A 22,482-nucleotide genomic window follows, 5' to 3' on the forward strand; every position below is an offset into this window, starting at 1 on the left:
TGGTCTACAGAGCTAGTTCCAGGACAGGCTCCAAAGCCACAGAGAAACCCTGTCTCAAAAAACCAAAAAAAAAAAAAAAAAAAACCAAAAAAAAAAACCAAAAACATGTATTTAATGTTATTTTTCTAAGGATTTAAGTGATTGCAGCAAGTTAGTGGGCAGCTTGATGAAGAGAACACGACCGGATGTAGTCATAACTGGTAACTGCTAACTTCCTCTTTCAGTATGAAGAGCTGATGGAAGCTTTTAAAACTCTGCATAAAGAATGTGAGCAACTCAAAACATCTGGATTTTCTACAGCAGAAATAAGAAGGGTAAAGAAATATCCATTTGGACTTGAATGATACCTTATTCAGATTGTTTGACTTTAGTTAATCCAGGCTGAATTTTAACTGTATGAAAACTAGTGATGGTAAATGAGTGCTTTGTGGGCTTTAGTATTGGTGTGCACATCAGTTAGTGGTGTGCACATATGTGTCTGTGTGTGCACATAGAGGCCAAAGACGTCTGGAATCTTCCTTTGCTTTCTATATTAGTTTTTGCGGCAGAATCTCTCACTGAACCTGAAGCTTAGGTTAGCCTGACTGGCCAGCGATAGCTGTCTGTGTCTAACCCCAGCACTGGAATTCCAGGCACACTCAGTCATGCCCAGCTTTTCCTTGTAGTTCTTTACTGAAAAAATCAGCGAGGGCAGTGAGTTCATGTTTCATATTGACAGCTAGCTGGGATTTAGAAATACTTCATTTTGACTCTTTATTTGGTATATGTTCTATATATGATATAGAAAATGCAGAAAAGAACAAAGAAGAAAAAGTTGTGTGGTGTGTATATGAGATCATGCAATACATTATTACCCATCTTGCTTTCTTTATGAAGGCTCGAGGACTGCCTCAGGTGTCATCATCAGGATGCCGTTATCCTCCTTAGAGACAGGGTTTCTCATTGGCCTGAAGCTCATCAATTAGGTGAGACTGTTTGGCCAGCCAGGCTCAGAGAACCCCCTGTTTCCACCTCCCTAGTGCTGGGAATGTAAGTGTGTTAGCATGCTCACTTACTGTGCAGGTGCTGAAGAATGGGATGGGACTCAGGTCCTGCCTCTTGTTTGCTAGGCAGGCTTTACCATCTGAGTCACTCCTACAGTCTCACTGCTTTCTTAAGGTTTTTTTTTTTTTTTTTTTTTTTTGAATTTTCGAGACAGGGTTTCTCCATAGCTTTTGGTTCCTGTCCTGGAACTAGCTCTTGTAGACCAGGCTGGCCTCGAACTCACAGAAATCAGCCTGCCTCTGCTTTCTGAGTACTGGGATTAAAGGCGTGTGCCACCACCGCCCGGCTAAGGTTTGTTTTTATGATTTTTAAAATGTGTCTGTGTGTGCATCTGTGTGGGAGTATGTGCATGTAAGTGCATGTGCCTGCAGAGTCCAGAGATGGATGTTGGATCTCCCAGAGCTGGAGTTACAGGCATTAAAAGCGGCCTAGCATGGATTCTGGGAGCCAAACTCAGGCATACATGCTCTTAGCCCACTGAACCATCTCTCTAGACCCTTGCTGCTTTTTAATTATTACTTTGTGAGTGTGTTTTCATTGTTAGCTTTCTATGAAATTATAGCAATGTCCAAATTAGTTTTCTATAGTACATATACATTAATCATATTTAGGTTTTGGCTTAATTTTTTTGCTATTATAAATAATGCCATGATTATCAACATAATTTTTGTATGGCTGTGATAGTTTTTTTGCAATATTTTTTAGATATATAATTGCTTGTTAAAGCACATAAATTATTTTAGGGCTTTTAATACATGTTCTCCAGAAAATATTTTTTACTTTCTGCCCAGGCGTTTAGGTACTTTCCTTAAACACTTGCTATTCTGACTTGCATGAGTCTTGTATTTTTAGAATTCCTGAGTTATGAGTGCTATCTTTATATTCTCATTAAATCAGAGACATCAAAGTTTCTTCCTCAGGGAAGCCGTCCCTGACTCCCTAAATAGATCGCTTTCCCTAGTTCTTTTCCTGTTATGGCATTCATTGCCCTTATAATTGCCTTAATTTCTGTCTTTCTAAATGCATGAAGCCCTAAGAAGGGAAGGGATATGCCTGTGCATCTTTACCACTGTCCTCCCAGTGCCTGACACGGGGCCTGGCATTTGGCAGGCCCTCAATAGGAGTTTGTTGATTAGCAATGGAAGGTGAGCTGAGCTCCGGTCGATAAGAAGGCCTGGTGAGAGAGCCTTTGCTGTGCTCTGGGAATGATGACTCAGAATGCAGAGTCTGATTTTAATTTCATTCATTATTACTAAATATTCTTGAACCTCTTCTCTGTAGTAGATTTAGATAATATGGTTAAAAAAGAAATAGAAAAGAATTCACTCACAATCATGTGCTCTTGAGGTACCTATTGTTGACAATTTCCCTTGGAATTGAGCTTATATAAGTATTGTAATTTGCTTCTTTCAAGGAATGTCATTTCATGCCTTTTCCATGTCATTAAACACTCTTCTAGTGACTTTCATTTTGTTACACTGTAGTTAATCATTGTCAGACATTTAGATCCTTTCAAATTTGAGCTTCATCGGCATCAGTAGAATCCTTATAGAAAAGTCTGGCTTTAAGTGAACATTTTTATTACATTTGTGTGTGTGTGTGTGTGTGCGCGCCAGCGTACATGTGGAGGGAGGTCAGAGGACAGCTTATGGGAGTTATTCTCTCCTACCATGTAGGTCCTAAAATTGACCTCAGGTTTTTCAGTGCCCTTACCCACTGAGTCATCTTGCAGACCGTAGTGAACATTTTATTAGGACCCCAAGTGCAGTGCCCCCGATGCATCTTTATTCTCAGATTACCCTTTAACACAGCACTGTCAGGAGTGAGAGTGCCCATGTCCTGAAACCCTACCAGTTCTGGCTACCATTGTTTATGTTACCTAGTATTAGTGAATAGGTTTTTGGTTTTTGTTTGTTTGTTTAGGAAGGATGTTAGTTTCTCTGTTTTCATTACCAACTATTGTAGAGCTGATTTAAGAAAGAAGGCAGTTTATTTTTAATTTTTTTTTTCAGAGAGAAAATTGGTTGACAAACCCATATACAATTTTACTTTTTTGGTTTTTAGACACAGGGTTTCTCTGTAGCTTTGGAGCCTGTCCTGGAACTAACTCTTGTGGACCAGGCTGGCCTCGAACCCACAGAGACTCACCTGCTTCTGCCTCCTGAGTGCTGGGATTAAAGGTATGTGCCACCACCGCTTGGCTCAATTTTGCATTTTAAGAACACCAAATGGGTCAGACATGGCAGTGCATGCCTTTAGTCCCAGCACTCGGGAGGCAGAGGCAGGCAGATTTCTGGGAGTTTGAGGCCAGCCTGGTCTACAAGAGCTAGGTCCGGGACGGGCACTAAAGCTACAGAGAAACCCTGTCTTGAAAAACAAACAAACAAACAAAAAGAAACAAAAACAAACAAAAGCCCACCATAACCTTAAAAGTAATTTTGATGGGAAATCAGCAAGATATATGGTTTGTTATTTAACAAAGTAGATGGGATGTCAGCAGCTGTTCATGTATTTAGGCCTATATACATTTCATTACGGAAGATTTTTAATGAATCATGTAGCCGTATTTGGAATCAGAACACAAGTGTGCTGGCTGGCAGCTTTACCTTGCTGTGCTATCACCTGCTTTAGTTGCTTTTCTAGATGAATGCCAAGCTTCCAAAAAAAAAAATTCTCTTGCATAAAGCCCGGGGGGAAATGGAAATGCCCTTAAATCAAAAGAGGATCTTTGTTTCTTGCTGCTGTGGTTGTGATTGGATAGTAGAGCAGGGCTTGTGCAAAACCCACCTCAAACCTGTAGACTGAGAGTGTTTTTAATGGCCTCTTTACTACTGTTTAGGACATCAGCGCAATGGAAGAAGAAAAAGACCAACTCATGAAGAGAGTTGAACGTTTGAAGAAAAGGGTAAGTCAGGAATTAGCCCCGTAGACTTCAGTGAGTCCCAAGGACTGGCAGAGATTTAGGAATGCAAATAAAGATTAAGTCAGGCATGGGCATCCAGGGGAGGATGGACTCAAGTAACACTGGGGAAAGGGAATCTCCCAGGCAGTAGCCCAAAACTTTCAAGGACCTGGAGTTTAAAGCTTAGCTGTCATCTCGGGGAGTACTGTTTACCAAAAGGAAATGATGAGTGGATGTGGGAGTCACATGACTTGCTAATGCCTTCCTCAAATGTGACAGTAACATGTACTACTTATTCCTTTACTGTAGGTGGAGACTGTTCAGAATCATCAGCGGATGCTTAAAATAGCAAGACAGCTTCGGGTTGAGAAAGAGAGAGAAGAATTTCTTGCACAACAGAAACAGGAACAAAAGAATCAGGTATCCACAGAAAGTTTATACTCAGGATCACAGAAGTAGCTCCTCTTAGTAATTAAATATATATATATGAATGAATTTTAGAATTTCGTATTTCCTTTTGGCAGCTACTCTTTTTCTTTAGGACTTTGTGTGTGTGTTTTGCTGGGAATCAAACCAGGGCCTTGCTTGTGCTGCGCATGTACTATATGACTGAGCTTTATTCCTAGTCAAGACTACTGTTTTTTCTTTCTTTCCCTTTGTTTTTCCCTTTTGCAGTATTTGAGGATTGAACCTAAAGCACATGCTAGACAAGCATTCTGCAATTGAGCTATATTCCCAGCTTTCTTTTTACTTTTAATTTTGAGGCATGATTTGCTTATTTGCCACTGGAGTAAAATGTGCAGGGTCCTGTGATCTCCGAAACCAGAAGAGCATTTTTTTTTAAAATTTATTTATTTATTAAAGATCTCCGTCTCTTCCCCTCCACCGCCTCCCATTTCCCTCCCCCTCCCCCAATCAAGTCCCCCTCCCTCCTCAGCCCGAAGAGTGAGCAATCAGGGTTCCCTGCCATGTGGGAAATCCAAGGAACCCCCACCTCCATCCATTTCTAGTAAGGTGAGCATCCAAGCTGCCTAGGCTCCCACAAAGGCATTACTGCATCTAAGGCACTAAAAATGCTCTTCTGGAATATCTATGCCCCTAATAAAACAGAAGAGCATTTTTAGTGCCTTAAATGTAGGGTGCTCTGTAAAGATTCTGTTCCACTAGCAGCTAATCTTCCTGCTGCACAGTAGAATAATTCTCTGCTGTTTAGGAACAGCATGAGTCAACTACAGTCAATACTTAACCACATAGTATGGAGCCCCAAATAAGGTGTTGCTGCTGTTGACAATGTCACAAAATACTCTTAATTAAAAATACTCTGAGTCCTCAGAATCACCCACACTGTCATGTTTTTAAACTTCACCTTAAAGAAGAAATTATTTGGCCTGAAAATTTTACTTTAATTTATTAAAATCTGCCTTAATCTTTAAAAATATATTTCAAATCAGTGTAATTTCTAAATTGCCAATTTAAACTGGCAGCTGAGTGATTTAGTTCCATGGGAGCTTGACTTGGCATCACAGCAGCTGCCCTGCAGCGGTGAGCTCTCTTTCCTGAGCCTCGAGTGGTTATTTAATGTCATTCTCTGATGCTGTAGAGCACTGAGAATGGTAACATCTCCCAAGGCCAAGGGAACCACGCTACACAGGAAAGGCTCTGATGTATCTCTCCAGTGATTAGTTAGTTAGTTAGGTTAGTTTTGGAAGCAGGGTCTTTTTATGTAGTCCTGGCTGTCCTGGAGTTTGGTATGTAGACTGGCCTTGAACTCACAGAGATCTTCCTGCCTCCTGAGTGCTGAGATTAAAGGCAAATGCCACCACACCAGCCACAAAGATTTTTCTTTAATCACCAACTGAAACAGCAACTAAAGAAATGTGGAAGCATGTCTTAAATTTTGTATGAGGGACTAGGTAGATGGTTCAGTAGATAGAACACCCGATACTCTTGCAGAAGATCTGTGTTTGGTTCCCATTACCCACATAGGATGGCGTACAACTTCTTATTAACTAATCCCATGGGCTCTTCAGACCTCTGTGGGCACCTGCATGCAGTGGCACACACACACACACACTCAGGTACACACACATTTGAGAAAACTAGTTTTTTGATTTTTCGAGACAGGGTTTCTCTGTGGCTTTGGAGCCTGACCTGGAACTAGCTCTGTAGACCAGGCTGGTTTCGTACTCACAGCGATCCACCTGCCTCTTCCTCCTGAGTGCTAGGATTAAAGGCATGTGCCACCACCGCCCGACCAGTTTAATGTACTTATTTTCTTAGTATTTACCTGTTTCTTCTATAATGTGAGAATCCCATGTATCCCCATTGTTTGCCTATGTGAGCATTGTTTCACTAAATCAAATTGTTGTTTAAAGCTGTTTCACGCGGTGCAGAGATTGCAAAGAGTGCAGAACCAGCTGAAAAGTATGCGGCATGCAGCAGCAGATGCGAAGCCTGAAAGTAAGTAAACTTTATTTAGATGTTTTTATGATTCCCTGTGGCTTTTTTCTTTAACATTTCTTTTATTTATTTTTATTTTATGTGCATTGGTGCTTTGCCTGCATGTATGTCTGTGTGAGGCTGTTGATCTTGGAGTTATAGACAGTTGTTAACTGCCATGTGGGTGCTGGGAATTGAACCCAGGTCCTCTGGAAGAGCAGTCAGTGCCCTTAACCACTGAGCCATCTCTCCAGCCCATAAGTGAAGTTATTACATGATGTAGAAGGTTAGAAAATAGTAATTTACACCAGATATTCCTTAAAGTGATTAGTGGGAATTAATTATCTCACCATTTTGGAGCATCATTTCCTAGCTGATCAGTAGGAATCAATAAAAACATCCATGGGTTTTCTGCCTGTATACAGAAGAGGCACCAGATCTCATTACAGATGGTTGTGAGCCACCCTATGGTGGCTGGGAATTGAACTCAGGACCTCTGGAAGAGCAGCCAGTGCTCTTAACCTCTGAGCCATCTCCGCAGCCCCCATCCATGGGTTTTCAAAAACATTTTTTGCCTCCTATTTCAGTCAAAGTGTAAAAGTAACATTAGCTGTGGAAGTAAATCCTCCCCTGTGTGCTTAGGGTGGGCGCTGTAAGAAAGATGCAGGGAAAAGCACAGATCCCTGTCGAGGCTGTAAAGAAAAAAATCAGATACTAGACTTCAGTCTGAATGTTTTCTATGATCTTGTTTGTAGAATTACAGGGTTAATGATGCGGGTGTCCCTGGCTGAGTTCTATATAGCTTTGCACAGATGAATTGTTCTCATAACCCACTTAAACCCATCCCAGGCATTTTGAAAATGTTCTTGCACATCAGCAAGGAGATTAGCCAAGCTAAAAACAATGTAAAGCTCTCATTTGTGTTAGAGAAATATTACAATGTAATCATCTAGCTAAGGGAGGGATAGTAATCTATGGATAGTACATACACATAGAATTCTATGACAGGTGTGTTGGCAAAAATGTACAGAAATTTGGACTCTCATATTTGTTTGTGGAAATGCAAAGGATATAACTGCTTTGAAAAACAGTTGAAAACTTATCAAAAATACTAAAATTTGTCACCATGTGAACTTCTATTTCCGTCTTTCAACATTTATCTGTGAGTGGGCACAGGTGTACGGTGTGAGTGTGGAGGTCAGAAGACAACCCGTGGGAGTTGCTTTTCTCCTTCCATCACGTGGACTCCAGAGGTGAAACTCAGGTCATCAGACCTGTAGGCAAGCACCTTTGCTAAATGAGCCGGCCCACCAACTCCTGACTACACCCTCTAATCTTAGGCACATACTAAGAGATCTGAAGCACCTATTCATACAGAAACTTGAACAGATATGCCCATAGTAGCATTATTTGTGAGAAGCAAAAGAGTTGCAGGAACCACCTGTTCCTAAACTGATGTATATGGACTAACAAAATATGGCATATCCATACATTGGAAGATTATTCTGCCACCAAAGTGAATTTAGTACTAATATATACTTATGACATACATGAGCCTCAAAAACGTAACTGTAAGTAATCAGCCATAAAATACCACAATATTGTACAGTACTATTTATAAGAAATATCTAAAATAAGAAAATTCATAGATAGAAATCAACTCAGTAGAAGAAACTGTGGTTGGGAGAAGTCCAAGTAAATACCTGTGAGTTTAGAGACTTCTTTGGGAGCTGATAATAGTGACCTAACAACTGTTCTGGTGGTGGAAGCCTGCTTATATACTGAAACCACTGAATTATACCTATAAATGGTTGAAAATGCTAGCTCAATAAAGCTATTAAAAGAGATAATACAGGGGCTGAAGTGATGGCTCATTAGTTAAAATGGCTTAGCTCTTGCAGAGGACCCAGGCTTGGTTTCCAGCACCCCCATGACAGCCTACAACCATCTGTAACTCTAGCTCCAGGGGATCCGATGCCCTTCCCTGATCCATGGGCACTAAACACATGTGGTGCACAGACATAGAATGCAGGTAAAACACCCTAACACATAAACTAAACACTTCAGAAAAAAGGTAGGAGTACAGAACTCCTATTTACAAGATGAGTAACTCATATGTCTAGTTTCCGGCTTTCCAAATCACCTCTTGCTCATCTCAATCTAAATTCCAGTTTAAGCAGTAAGTACACATTTAGGTACTGGTGACCTTTAGTTCTTTGTTTACTAAATTTTACTTTTTCATATGCTAATTTTCAGCAGGAAGATTTTTGTCTTTATGTGGGACGTGTTCTTTATGTGTTTCTATTATAAAAGGAAGATGAATACTCAAAAGACTCTACTGAATTACAGCTATTAAATGATTAATATCAAAAAGTAATTTGTGTGTACAAAAATTTACTAAATACTTCGCTTTAGTAGTTGGGAGGTGTTGTGACATACACTTGTCCTGGGGAGATGCAGTACACATCCAGACAGGGAGCCCATGACGGACTAAAACAAGGACACCAAAGTCCATGAGTTTTATTGAGGTTGCTTAAGAGGAATATGAGTGAGGGGTTACTTACAGGAGCAGAAATGACTCAAAGACAGCTGCATCACCACAGCCCACTCCAGCTCACAGAACTGGGAACCTGCAGCATACTCCACAGCCTGCAGGCAGCTCAACAGATTGGCGAGTGTCCTTTCCAAGTGACTCTGTTCTAAACTTCCTCCAGGAAGCGAGGGAGAGCTTCTCCTTCCAAGCAGCTGGTCTGTCTCAGTCTCTGCAGCTTGGCCAGTGCATTAGTCAGGGTTCTCTAGAGCAGTCGTTCTCAACCTTCCTAGTGCTGCAACCCTTGAATATAGTCCTCGTGCTGTGGGGGTGCCAACTGTAACATTATTTTATGGCTCCTTCATAACTGTAATTTTGCTACTGTTATGCATTATAGTGTAGATATCTGAAATGCAGGATATCTGATGTGTGACCCCCAGAAAGTGTTGCAACCCACAGGTTGAGAACCACTGCTCTAGAGTAATATAACTTATAGAATGAGTACATGAGTGTGTGTGTGTGTGTGTGTGTGTGTGTGTGTGTGTGTGTGTGTGTGTGTGTGTGTAGAAAGGGGATTTAAATTTTTGGGCAGTGGTGGTGCACACCTTTGATCCCAGCAGTTGGGAGGTAGAGACAGGCAGATCTCTGTAAGTTCAGGGCTACCTTGGTCTATAGAGTGAGTTCTAGGACAGGCTCCAAAAGCTATTGAGAAACCCTGTCTCGAAAAAAAAAAATAGGGACTTTATTAGAATGACTTACAGGCTGTGGTCCAGCTGTGAATGGGAAGTCCAAGAATTCAGTAGTTGTTCACAAGGCTGATGTCCCAGCTGGTCATCACTATATGCTGGAATCCCAAAGAAGTAGGTTCTAATGCCAGTGAAAGAATGGGCTTGCTAGTAAGGTGAGAGCAAGCAGGCAAAGAACAAAAACTTCTTCTGTGTCCTTATTTAGACTTCCAGCAGGATATGTGACCCAGATCAGAGTGGGTTTCTCCAGCTCAAAAGATCTGGAATAACTCCTGATCTCTCTCTTCCCACCCAAGCAGGTCTGGGCCTCTCCTCTCCCCTCTCCTCTTCCGCCCCCCTCTGTCTCTTTGTTTTTCTGTCCTTTCTCATTCTCTCTTCCCTAGCTTTTAATAAAACATCATATAAAAAAAAGATCTGCAATAAAGGCATGTCTTCCTACCTCAGTGTCCAGATCAGAAGTGGATCTTCCTACTTCAAATTAAGATAAAATCCCTCATAGGTGTGGCCTATATTTTGGGTTCTAGTTAATATCAGATATAGCTAGGTTGACAACCAAGAATAGCCATCACAACTAATCTAAGAGTAACTCTCAGCAGCTTTATCGCTTTCTTTGGGAGGGAGGGGCTTAGTAAATCTGATCAGTTTCAGGAACATCCTGAAGCTATTTTGGGTTATTTATCTTCCAGTTTAAGGAGCCTCACTGCAGGGTGTCGTGCTTCTAAAGGACAGTGTCTAGTAAACTGCTAAGCAACAGGGGGTGGGAGTTGAGACTTAAGCTTGAGTAAAAAGAAAGCAATCTTTTCCACAGACAGGGAGGAAAAATCAAGTCAGGAAAATGGCTGAAAATCTAGATTAAAATAAAATATATATAATACATACACTTTGTGAGTGGGCAGGAACTGGTGCCTGGGATTCCCTGGGATTCCCTGGGATTCCCTGGGCTTCCCTGCTCACAGCTCATGCATGCTGGTCAGACACTGTCTTAGGTCTGAGCTCTAGTCCTGACTGCCCTCAGCCTTTGATGAAGATAGCAGACGTGCCGCTTACCCTGAACTTCCTTTGTAGCCCGTGTCTCAGGACCCTCCCCTTTCTCCAAGCAGTCAGTCATCCAGCTGCTTTTTGTCACTGTAGTGGTAGTGTTTTCAAAACTTTTAAAAATAGAAAAATATTTAAGAATTTTATATTCAAAAATTATTTTAGGCTTTGATTCCATGCACCTGTTATGGGAAGTGTGTAAGTACCTGGGGATGAAGGTCCTCACATAGCCAAAGAAGAAGGGATGTAGACTTAGTGAGAAAATGCCCGGGAATGAGTGCCTGAGTGGACCGCTCTTCATTAAACCTTCTCCAAAGGGGCGGGGCGGGAGCATTAAAAGGATGAATGGGAAATTTGTGGATTTGCATTAATAAAATTTTACATGTTCTATTTGTACAACAGAACTAAAAATACATAATTTTAAAGCTTTGGGCCATATTTATCATTCAGTCCTCATCCATAGATGACTTAAGCTGGAAACTTAAAGTTTTTAAAAGTCAAGCCAGAATTTGTAAATGTGTAATGCAAAGATCAGAAATAAACTATATAAATCTCTTCAGGCTGGGGATTTATAATAAAACCATTATTCACTGAAAATCTGTGTATAGTTGTACATTTGCTAAAGTAAGAAAACTATTAAATCTTAAAAGCATTCACTATAAACTAATACTTAGGAAAAATCAAAAGCAACCAGATGTAAGATATTTATGGAAGTGAGCACTCACTGCCTCTTTTTTGGATCTAAATTTGTTGACCCCTAGCATCTTCTTCACTGGTTTGAAGCTGACAAATTATTATGTGTTACTGTTTATGAGATATTAGAAGTAGAATACCATAAAAAAAAAAAAGAAGCCAGTCAAACCTTTAATCCCAGCACTCAGGAGGCTGAGGCCGACGGATCTCTGTGAGTTCATGACTAGCCTGGTCTACAGAGTGAGTTCTAGAGCAGCCAGGACTATATAAAGACACCAACTAAAAAAAGAAACAAACAACAAAAGAAAAGAAAGATTAAAATGTCTGTTATATAGGAGAGGACCTGGGATAGATTTCATTTGTGTTTTTATTTGGCTCACTGGCTTCTTAAATACTTAGAAGGCAAAGAACAGTGGTAGTTTTGATTCTGCGGCTGTTACTTGTATGTATATTGTGATTTAAGGAATTAGGTTATGAAGTTAAAACGATCATAATATCACTTTTACTATAATTCTCTAAATATTCCTCTATGTAAATTGTGATTTGTGGTCATACTAATTAACCTGGAAGGACTTCTGTGGACTTTTACTGCACTCTGTAAGTGCTGCATGGAGAGCTTTAACCCTACCACCGTCTCTGCCTACTCATGAAGCACCACACACTGTTGGGCTAACCTGTCTTCTTTTTTAGTTTTTCAAGACAGGGATTCTATGTGTACGCCTGGCTGGAGCTTAACTTACATTTCCTTTTTTTCTTCTAAGGCTTAATGAAGAGGCTAGAGGAGGAGATAAAATTTAATTCATATATGGTCACTGAAAAATTCCCAAAAGAATTAGAAAGCAAGAAAAAGGAATTACATTTTTTGCAAAAAGTGGTTTCTGAGCCAGCTATGGGCCACTCTGACCTTCTAGAACTTGAGTCTAAAGTAAGTAAAGATCTTCTAGTTCCCAACTCTGTCTGTTTTGTGAAGAATACCTGCACTGTTCCTACTTGTGGCTCTAGAGCTAGCCTGGGCTAAGAGCTGACGCTTTGCTGATGAGTTGTCTCAGTGAAAATTCTAGAATGTTGTGCTCCTACTTCAGAATAATCATAATATCAGATTTTCAGTGTAGTAGGACAGCTTCCAATTTAAAGCTTTTCTTGTGTGCTTGGGCTAGACTGTATTTCAGTGCTCACTGAGCCTGGTAATGTATTAGAACATTTTGTTCCCTATAAATAAAACACTACTCATTTGTATATTTTTAAAGTTATGAAAATTGATTGAAAGGTTTTATTTCCTGGTTCCTTAATTTATTCAATAGCTTCTGTAATTAAATATCTAATTCTAACCATATTGCTTTTAATTCACTTAGACAACGTAGATGTCCAGGTCAGATGTGGCTTAAATTTAAGGACCTCTTTGGAGGGATGGATATACTGGAATGTTTTCTATTTCAGTTTGTTTTCCTTGTTGAGAAGCTGATGGTATTCAGTTTTATTACTTTACAAAGGGTTAATGAACAGTATAAATGATATCTATCAAAGGGTCACAGACATTAGAATAGTAAAGTTTTGGATATTCCACATCAACTTTCTTGACTGGGTTTCTGAATTCCCTTGGGGAACGTCTGTCTGGATTCACACTGCGCCTTAGTGATTTGTAAGTCACAGTCAGGTGTATAGAAAGCAGATACCACATTATGGTGTAAGACTATTTCCTCCTAAATACTTCAGGACTGTGTAGGCCTGTCAGATTCAATCTATAGAAGTAATCAAATTGTACAAATATTATTGAAGTTGTTTCTAAAAACACTCATAAAAGTCCACTCATACAGTAGTTGGAACTCTGCTCCTCGTGACTTCAGAAATGGTAAAAACTATAAACTCAAGCTGAGTGTGTCCTGGAGTCACTACTGAGGTCACTAGTTTGTGTAATCATTTGGAGAGTTGTATGCTTGTCTGTTTGATTGGTCAGTCAGTTGGTTTTTTTCAGAGGATTCCACTAGATAGCAGAAACTGACTTTGAAGTACCTATCCTCCTGCCTCAGCCTCCCAAGTGCTGGAGTTTCAGTTATACACCACCACTCCTGGCTCTCATAGGGAGAGTTTTAACATGTCTCACGTTTATGGTCTTTTAGGTCAATGAAATAAACACAGAGATCAATCAGTTGATTGAGAAGAAAATGATGAGAAATGAGCCAATTGAAGGCAAGCTCTCACTATATAGGCAACAGGTAAGGCCTTTCTCTCGCTCCCTTACTTAAGTCTGTAGTTTATGGGGAAGGCTGTGTTATCTGAAAGGTGAAGAGGAAGTAAAGAACAAAGGCTTTTCTGTCAGTGCTAATCCCTATGTTATAACAAAGAAGTAGCAGACAGCAGGAAGGCCGAGTTTGAAATGCAGTGTGCCAATTTCTGTGAATGTGGAATTCTGTCTTCTAAATGGCAAGTTTATGTTAGGAGGTGTAAGTCAAAATACAGCCAAAATATGTGTACACTCTCAGATTAAAGTATTGATTTGTTGCCGGATGGTGGTGGTGCACACTTTTAATCCCAGCAATCTGGGAGACAAAGGCAGGTGAGTCTCTGTGAGCTCAAGGTTAGCCTGGTCTGCAGAGTGAGTTCCAGGGCAGATGCTAAAGCTCCACAGAGAAACCCTGTCTTGAAAAGCCAAAAAACAAGACAAACCAAAAAGAATTGATTTGTTGACTGTAATTTTGCTACCCATTTTCCAAGAGATATAATTATATGATATACAGGTTCCAACTTTCAAATTCTTCTGCTTCTTGTCTGTTGGAATTAATTAATAGCATCAACATAATGTTGGCCATAGGAGATGCTGGGCACTTTGATCTTGAGGGATACTCGCCTTTCTCCACTATGTGAGCTCTGCCTCGGCTTGGACCAAAGTTTCTATTTATATTACCTGCCTACACCGCAGTTCCACACAGAGTGCTGCTTCACTCCCTTGTCTGTTAACCTGGAATACTTGCAGATGGGAAGACGCTCCTTCATTGCTTCCCTTTTATACTAAGAAAATAGACTTTTTAAAGGGTTTGTACTACAGAGTACTCTTCTGTCACAGTTGTTTCACTCTGTGCTGTTTGTGCTATGCCATGATTTAGCTGATAGCTCTCAAAAACGTGAACATTGTGATTCAGCTGAGAAAATTTCCCAAGGCTGGGTATAGTGGTGTTGGTCTACACTTTTAATCCTAGTACCCAGAAGGAAACTGCCAGAGGATCTCTGTGAATTCAAGGCCAGCCATAGTGAGCTTCAGGATGGCTAGGAGTACAGACAGAAATTCTGTCTCAATCAATGGAAGAAAGGAAGGAAAGAAAGAAGAAAGGAAGGCAGGCAATTTTTCAGAGTTCTAGCTCACATAAATGCTCATTCACCTTTAAGAGCAGCTGCTTGGATTTTGTAAACTCCTGATGATTCTGATGTTTAACTTAAAAAAATATTATGTTTATAGTGTTTTGTCTGTATGCATGCCTGCTCACCAGAAGACAGCATCAGATCTCATTACAGATGGTTGTGAGCCACCATGTGGTTGCTGGGAATTGAACTCAGGACTTCTGGAAGAACAACCAGTGCTCTTAACCTCTGAGTCATCTCTTGAACCCCCTGATATTTAACTTTTGACCTACATCTTATTTATTAAAATGCTGAAGAGATGGCTCTGCATTTAAGGGCAATTGCTGCTCTTGCAGAGGACCCCAGCCCTGTTCCCAGAACCCAGGTCAGGCAGCTCACAACTGCCTTTGGCTTCAGCTCCAGAAAATTTAAATTCAATGCCTTCTGGTCTCCAAGGGCATCCACATACACATGGCCCTCAAGCACACATTCTGTCTCTCTCTCTCTCTCTCTCTCTCTCTCTCACACACACACACACACAAATAAAAATAAATCGTGGGCTGGAGAGATGGCTCAGTGGTTAAGAGCTCTTGCTGCTCTCATGGAGGACCTCAGTTCGGTTCCCAGCACCCACATGGCAAATGACAACTTCCTGTAACTCCCATTTTGACGTCCTCTTCTGATCGCCATGAGTTCATGAACACACATGGTGCCATGCCAACACTGAGGCAGACACACATATGCATAACAAATACTTTGTTTTTTTGGGTTTTTCGAGACAGGGTTTCTCTGTGGCTTTGGAGCCTGTCCTGGAACTAGCTCTGTAGACCAGGCTGGTCTCGAACTCACAGAGATCCACCTGGCTCTGCCTCCCTAGTGCTGGGATTAAAGGCGTGCGCCACCATCGCCTGGCCATAACAAATACTTTTTCAAAAATATTTTTAAATGTACCAAATGTGTTTGATATCATGGCTTTTCATTTTTAAAATATTGGTATTGACTTTAGTGAGCTAAACTGCCTTGCAGTTCTGAAAATAGTGTTTTTGTTTTGTTTTGTTTTGGTTTGGTTTTGGTTTTGGTTTTTCTAGACAGGGTTTCTCTGTAGTTTAGATCCTGTCCTGGAAGTCACTCTGTAGACCAGGCTGAGATCCGCCTGTCTCTGCCTTCTGAATGCTGGGATTAAAGGCAGAAAAACCCTGTCTCGAACCTACCCCGCTACACACACAAAAAAAGAACAGCAAAGTTCATACTGAAATTTTATATTGCTAAAAATTCCAAAAAGTAGATAATTTTACAAGATAACAGAAAACTGAATGTATTTCTTATTTTATTCTCTTTAAATATTCAATTAGGCATCTATCATTTCTCGTAAAAAAGAGGCCAAGGCTGAGGAACTTCAGGAGACCAAGGAGAAGTTAGCCAGCCTAGAGAGAGAAGTGTTAGTAAAAACAAACCAGACCCGGGAATTCGATGGCACCGAGGTTTTGAAGGGAGATGAGGTAAGCTGAGACATCTCATGGATGGATGTTATGACACTGGGGTTTTGTGTGAAGTCACTGACGTTCATTTTTCTTAAGTTTATGTTGATGAGAAGTTAATCTCATTTTGTAAGACTTACTGAAAGCTAAAATATTAAATATTAATTCTTTTTGGGGTAATGTTGAAACATTCTGGATGTAAGATACAAAAGACTGGTGTTCTGTGAGACACTATTCTAGAATTTCACTTGCCTTTTTAAAATTGTGTGTGGTGTGTGCATGTGATTGCAGGTACCTGCAGAGGCCAGAGGTGTTGGAGTCCTTGGAGCTGAAATTACAGGTGGTTCTGAACCACCTGATGTAGATGCTGGGACTTGAACTCAGGTCCTCTGCAAGAGTAATACATGCTCTGAGTCATCTCCCCAATACTTTCACATTTTAGTTAAATGAATTTATATTGGATTTATTTAAGTGTTAAATTATAAAAACAAAATGAAATGAGTAGAATCAAATAGATAATAAAATTTCATCTTTGTTGATAAATGTATTTCTATAAAGAACTAAGAAAACATCACTGAACTACTCTGTCATGGTATGTATTTGAGCAGCATTCATCGAAATGACCTCATCTGACATGCTCACAAGTTTTAAAATATTGCATTTCTTTTTTCTTTAAGTTTATTTTATTTTATTGATATTTATTGAGCTCTACATTTTTCTCTGCTCCCCTTCCTCCCTCTACCCTTCCCCCTTCAATCCTCCCCCAAGTTCCCCATTCTGTAGGCAAGTTCTAGTCCTTAAAAGTTTTTATCAGAAACTAATTAGGATAATAAAGAAATGCAGATTAGTAGTTATTTATCTATAACAATCAAATTTGTATCCATCTTAGGGATGTTTTCAAGGTCAAATATATATTTTAGGTAGATGGTCTTCAAATTACCTCAGAGATATACAGAATATGACATTTAAGATGTTTTAATAATATATGGCCTTGCCTCAACTGCTGACAGTATGCTGTCCAAATTGGACAAGCATGAGACAAAAGAAGGCGACTACTGAACTTTTCCAAGACAAGGTAGGATAGGCTTTCAAAATTCCTGCTTCACATGAAAGTCTGTCTGGTATTCTAGGCATGTAAGCTGAAGATGGATGTCCCAATGTTGCAGAGGAAACTTGGGTAATTGTCCAGGCAGCTAGATGCTTCTCATTTCTATAGTTTGGGAAGTTGTTTGCTCTGCTCTTCTTGTTTACTCAGGTAATATTATATCCTCCTCTGATCCTTGATGAGGTTGGAGACTAGATAGTTATACAGTTTTCCGTGTTACCAAACTCAGAAAAGAAACTCACAAAAGAGATGCAAAGGGTATAAGGTTGATAGATGTAAAAGCTTAAGTCATTTACCTAAGAAAATGCTTTAAGGTCTTCTAGAAAGATATTTCTAGGTTGGTAACAGAAGTCATTATAGAAAGTGAATTGGGGGGGCCTGGAGAGATGGCTCAGAGGTTAAAAGCATTGCCTGCTCTTCCAAAGGTCCTGAGTTCAATTCCCAGCAACCATATGGTGGCTCACATCTGTAATGGGGTCTAGTGCCCTCTTCTGGCCTGCAGGCATACACACAGACAGAATGTTGTATACATATTAAATAAATAAATATTTTTTTAAAAAAAGAAAGTGAATTAGAGACAAAACTTTGAACTCACCAAGACAGGATAGATAATGGAGTATTTTCTCCAAATTTGCCAAATACAATTGGACTGAACATTGTGAATGTAATTCATACTTAATAATTGTTATTATATATAATTTTACTCTGTTAAGTTAAAACCTTTCCTTTTTATTTAGACAAAAGGGGGGAAATGATGTGGGGTATTTATTCACATTGACACTCAAAGACTGACAATAAAGTTTACTTTGAATTAGAGGGCAGAATTAGTGACTAGCTGACAATAATTAACCATAAAGGTTTTGGAGGACCCAGGATACATATAAAGAAACACAGGAAGTAGTAGGAAGTTGCTTAGAAAAATTCGTGGGCCCTTTTGGATTAGTGGAGAGAGAGGGAGGGAGGGAGGGAGGGAGGGAGGGAGGGAGGGAGGAGGTCATTTGGTTGCTTCTCTACTGCTTCTCTGATCAATCAGGTTTTTATCCCATATCTGACTCCCCAAGTTTTATTTAATAATAGAACAATGTAAGTAATGCTTCAGCACCCATAGAATGACTATTCTACATGCTACGTAGTAACTGTGCCTATGAGAGTCAGAAGCTTTGATACCAATTATTTAATGTGAGGACAAGCTAGATATAATAATCTTCATTTTACAGATGGAAACTCCTCAGACAAGTCAATGAATCCATTTAAGATTAACAGAAATATAGATTCTACTCTGTACAAGTCTTAGCTATGCAATGCTAACATTAAACTAAAGTAAAAATGATAATCTCATTCTTATAATGAGATTTGCACATGTTGTGTGCAAACATCTAGCACATAGCTCACATGAGAAGCTCTCAAAAAGGTCAGCCTTGCTTGTGGTTCAGTCGTGGCACTTTTCACAAACACTATACTCTCCCTCCCTCCCTCCCTTCCTCCCTCCCTCCCTTCTTCCCTCCCTCCCTTGCTCCCTCCCTCCCTTCCTCCCTTCCTCCCTCCTCCTCTTCCCTCCCTTTCTTTCTCTAAGATAGAGACTATGTAGTCCTAGTTGGCCTGGAACTATGTAGCCCAGGCTGATCTCAAACTTTTGGCTAATTCCCTGCCTCAAACTCTGAGCTGTATTTAGACATCCCAGGTTTGTGCCACTATTTCTTTTTCCTTCTTCTTTTTTTTCTTTCTTTTGGTTTTTTGAGACAGGATTTCTCTGTGTAGCCTTGACTGTCCTGGAACTCAATTTGTAAACCAGGCTGGCCTCAAACTCAGAGATCTTCCTGCCTCTGCCTCCTGAGTGCTGGGATTAAAGACATGTGCCACCTTGTCCAACATGCCATTATTTCTTAACACCTTCTCACTACGTGCTTTGACAATTAATTTTTAAAATATGAGTTGTTTTTTCTTTTTGGTGACTACCATGTGACACCAGATAAGAAACTTCAGTGAAGGCCAGATATCTTACATAATTTTAAGGAGAACAAACTTCTTCCTTTTGCCCATATGGCCTATCACTCTAACAAAGTTGAAAATAAAATTGGTCTACCAAGATTTGTTCTTTATAAAATTATGCATAATGTTCCCCAATACCTTCTGTTCTTTTAGGTAATTGCCAAATAATTTACTTGATTTGTTCTAGTTTTGATCAAACATTATGCAAAAATTAAGTTGACCATAGCATTTCCAAAGCTATCTTTTCCACTTAAAAAATATTCTTGTCTGCCATAAGATACCCCTGCCCAACATGATACCTCAAAAATAAAGGCTTACAGTTTGCCACTGGGTTCTTAAACCTCACACTTACATAGAGAATTCAAAGCATGACCCATGGCCCCGTGGTCACAGCAGTTAGATTCTCATTCACTTAGGAAAAAAAAAAAAACAAAAAACAAAAACAAAAACAAAAAACGCTAGCAAGCAGCACAGGCCCCCTGTAAGCAAAACTGATGTGTAACTAACCTTTTTGTTTCTTGCACATCAAAGATGCCATGAAACACATGTTCTGCTTCCAAGAATCATTTAAAATATGCTGTGTCTGACAGCCATCTGGAAGAAGATGCTAAAAGTCAAAGAAATTGGGTTTTGAGTTTTTTTTTTTTTTTGGTTGTTGTTTTGAGATACTGTAGCCTAGGCTAGCCTAAGAGTCCCATCATTCCTGTTGCCCAGGGCCTCCCAACACTATGATGATAGGCACAAGCCCTATGTTGCCTTCCCAAAGTCACTACTTCCCCTTGAGACTAACTGCCAAGCCACACTGGCAGGTCACACGCAGACACACTGGAGAAAATCATTTGCAGCAGGGGAACAAGTCACTTGTTTGGCACAGTGAAGGAATACTGCCAGATTTTCACAGTGTGAACTCAAGAACTTTTCAAAGTCCAAAATGAGATATGGACATGAGCAGCCTTTGTTGAGGTACAGGAGATGGGACAAAATGCAATTGTTTGTAAGAGTAAGAAGAGCACAGGCAAGGTGTCAGGACCCAGGTATGGCCATCACTTGAACTGCTAAGTAAGAAAGCAGTGGGCTGAGACAAGACTCTCTGGGCTTCAGTCATTCCTTTATCCAAGATGTCTGGCTTTACCCTTCAGTGACTCTTGAGCTAACTTTATGAAAGAGGATCAAGAACTAACTTTTGTTGCTTGAGGTTAACCATCAGTAATCAGTATTATTTGTCCCGTTCTAACTGCGAGTCTGATGCAATAAATGCAATTATTAAAGCATTGCTCAAAACTTAAAGAACAACCAAAAGCAATTTATAGATTCAACACAATACCCATCAAAATCCCAGCAAAATTCTTCAAAGACCTCAAAAGAACAGTCCTCAACTTCATTTGGAAAAGCAAAAAACCCAGGATAGCCAAAACAATCCTGGGCAATAAAAGAACTTCTGGAGGCATCACAATCCCTGACTTCAAACTCTACTACAGAGCTACGATACTGAAAACAGCCTGGTATTGGCATAAGAACAGACAGGAGGACCAATGGAATCGAATAGAAGACCCAGATATCAATCCACACATCTTTGAACACCTGATCTTTGATAAAGAAATAAAAAATATCAAATGGAAAAAAGAAATCATATTTAACAAGTGGTGCTGGCATAACTGGATATCAACATGTAGAAAAATGGAAATAGACCCATATCTATCACCATGCACAAAACTCAAGTCCAAATGGATCAGAGACCTCAACATAAAGCCAGCCACACTGAACCTCATAGAAGAGAAATTGGGAAGTACACTTGAACGCATTGGCACAGGGAACCACTTCCTAAATATAACCCCAGCAGCACAGACACTGAGAGAAACAATTAATAAATGGGACCTCCTGAAACTGAAAAGCTTCTGTAAAGCAAAGGACACAGTCAAGAAGACAAAACGGCAGCCTACAGAATGGGAAAAGATCTTCACTAACCCCACATTAGACAGAGGTCTGATCTCCAAAATATACAAAGAACTCACTAAATTGGACACCAAAAGATCACAAAATCCAATTTAAAAAATGGAGTACAGGGCTGGAGAGATGGCTCAGCAGTTAAGAGCATTGCCTGCTCTTCCAAAGGTCCTGAGTTCAATTCCCAGCAACCACATGGTGGCTCACAACCATCTGAAGTGAGGTCTGGTGCCCTCTTCTGGCCTGCAGGCATACACAGACAGAATATTGTATACTGTATACATAATAAATAAATAAATAAGGAGTACAGACCTAAACAGAGAACTCTCAACAGAGGAATCTAAAATGGCTGAAAGACACTTAAGAAATGTTCAACATCCTTACTCATCAGAGAAATGCAAATCAAAACAACTCTGAGATTCCATCTTACACTTGTAAGAATGGCCAAGATCAAAACCACTGATGACAACTTATGCTGGAGAGGTTGTGGGGAAAAGGGAACACTTCTGCATTGCTGCTGGGAATGCAAGCTGGTACAACCCCTTTGGGTGTCAGTGTAGCGATTTCTCAGAAAATTGGGAAACAGCCTTCCTCAAGACCCAGTAATACCACTTTTGAGTATATATCCAAAGGATGTTCAATCGTGCCACAAGGACGTGTGCTCAACTATGTTCATAGCAGCTTTGTTTGTCATAGTCAGATCCTGGAAACAACCTAAATGTCCCTTGTTTGAAGAATGGATAAGAAAAATGTGGTATATTTACCCAATGGAGTACTACACAGAAGAAAAAAATAACAACACCTTGAATTTTGCAGGAAAATGGATGGAGCTAGAAAACATTATTTTGAGTGAGGTAATCCAGACACAGAAAGACAATTATCACATGTATTCACTCATAGGTGTTTCTTAAAACATAAAGCAAAGAAAGCCAGCCTACAAACCACAATCCCAGAGAACTTAGACAACAATGACAACACTAAGAGAGACTTACATAGATCTAATCTACATGGGAAGTAGAAAGTAGAAAAAGACAAGATCTCCTGAGTAAATTGGGAGCATGGGGACCTTAGGGGAGGATTGAAGTGGGGAGGGTAGAGGCAAGGAGGGGAGCAGAGAAAAATGTAGAGCTCAAAAAAAAAAATCAATGAAAAAAGGACTAGAACTTTACATTCCTTTGTTAAATGAGCTGCATAGGTACAATATCTTAAATAAGAGTAGAAATATATACAGTAGAACAAAAATT

The 22,482-nt window shown here is 39.9% G+C and overlaps 1 protein-coding gene across 3 annotated transcripts in view; it reads left to right on the top strand.

The window, feature by feature from the left end:
• Ift81 (intraflagellar transport 81) overlaps positions 1 to 22,482 on the top strand; it is a 75,248-nt gene that overhangs the window by 9,310 nt on the left and 43,456 nt on the right. For all 3 annotated transcript variants that reach the window (XM_005344447.2, XM_026788017.1, XM_026788019.1), the window contains 7 exons: positions 225 to 314; positions 3,884 to 3,949; positions 4,256 to 4,366; positions 6,322 to 6,406; positions 12,151 to 12,314; positions 13,507 to 13,602; positions 16,075 to 16,221. In XM_005344447.2, the coding sequence (XP_005344504.1) occupies positions 225 to 314; positions 3,884 to 3,949; positions 4,256 to 4,366; positions 6,322 to 6,406; positions 12,151 to 12,314; positions 13,507 to 13,602; positions 16,075 to 16,221 (759 nt within the window). The remainder of the gene's footprint in view (positions 1 to 224; positions 315 to 3,883; positions 3,950 to 4,255; positions 4,367 to 6,321; positions 6,407 to 12,150; positions 12,315 to 13,506; positions 13,603 to 16,074; positions 16,222 to 22,482) is intronic.

This window comes from Microtus ochrogaster, chromosome 2 (assembly GCF_000317375.1).
Source record: "Microtus ochrogaster isolate Prairie Vole_2 chromosome 2, MicOch1.0, whole genome shotgun sequence".
NCBI classification, from domain to species: Eukaryota; Metazoa; Chordata; class Mammalia; order Rodentia; family Cricetidae; genus Microtus; species Microtus ochrogaster.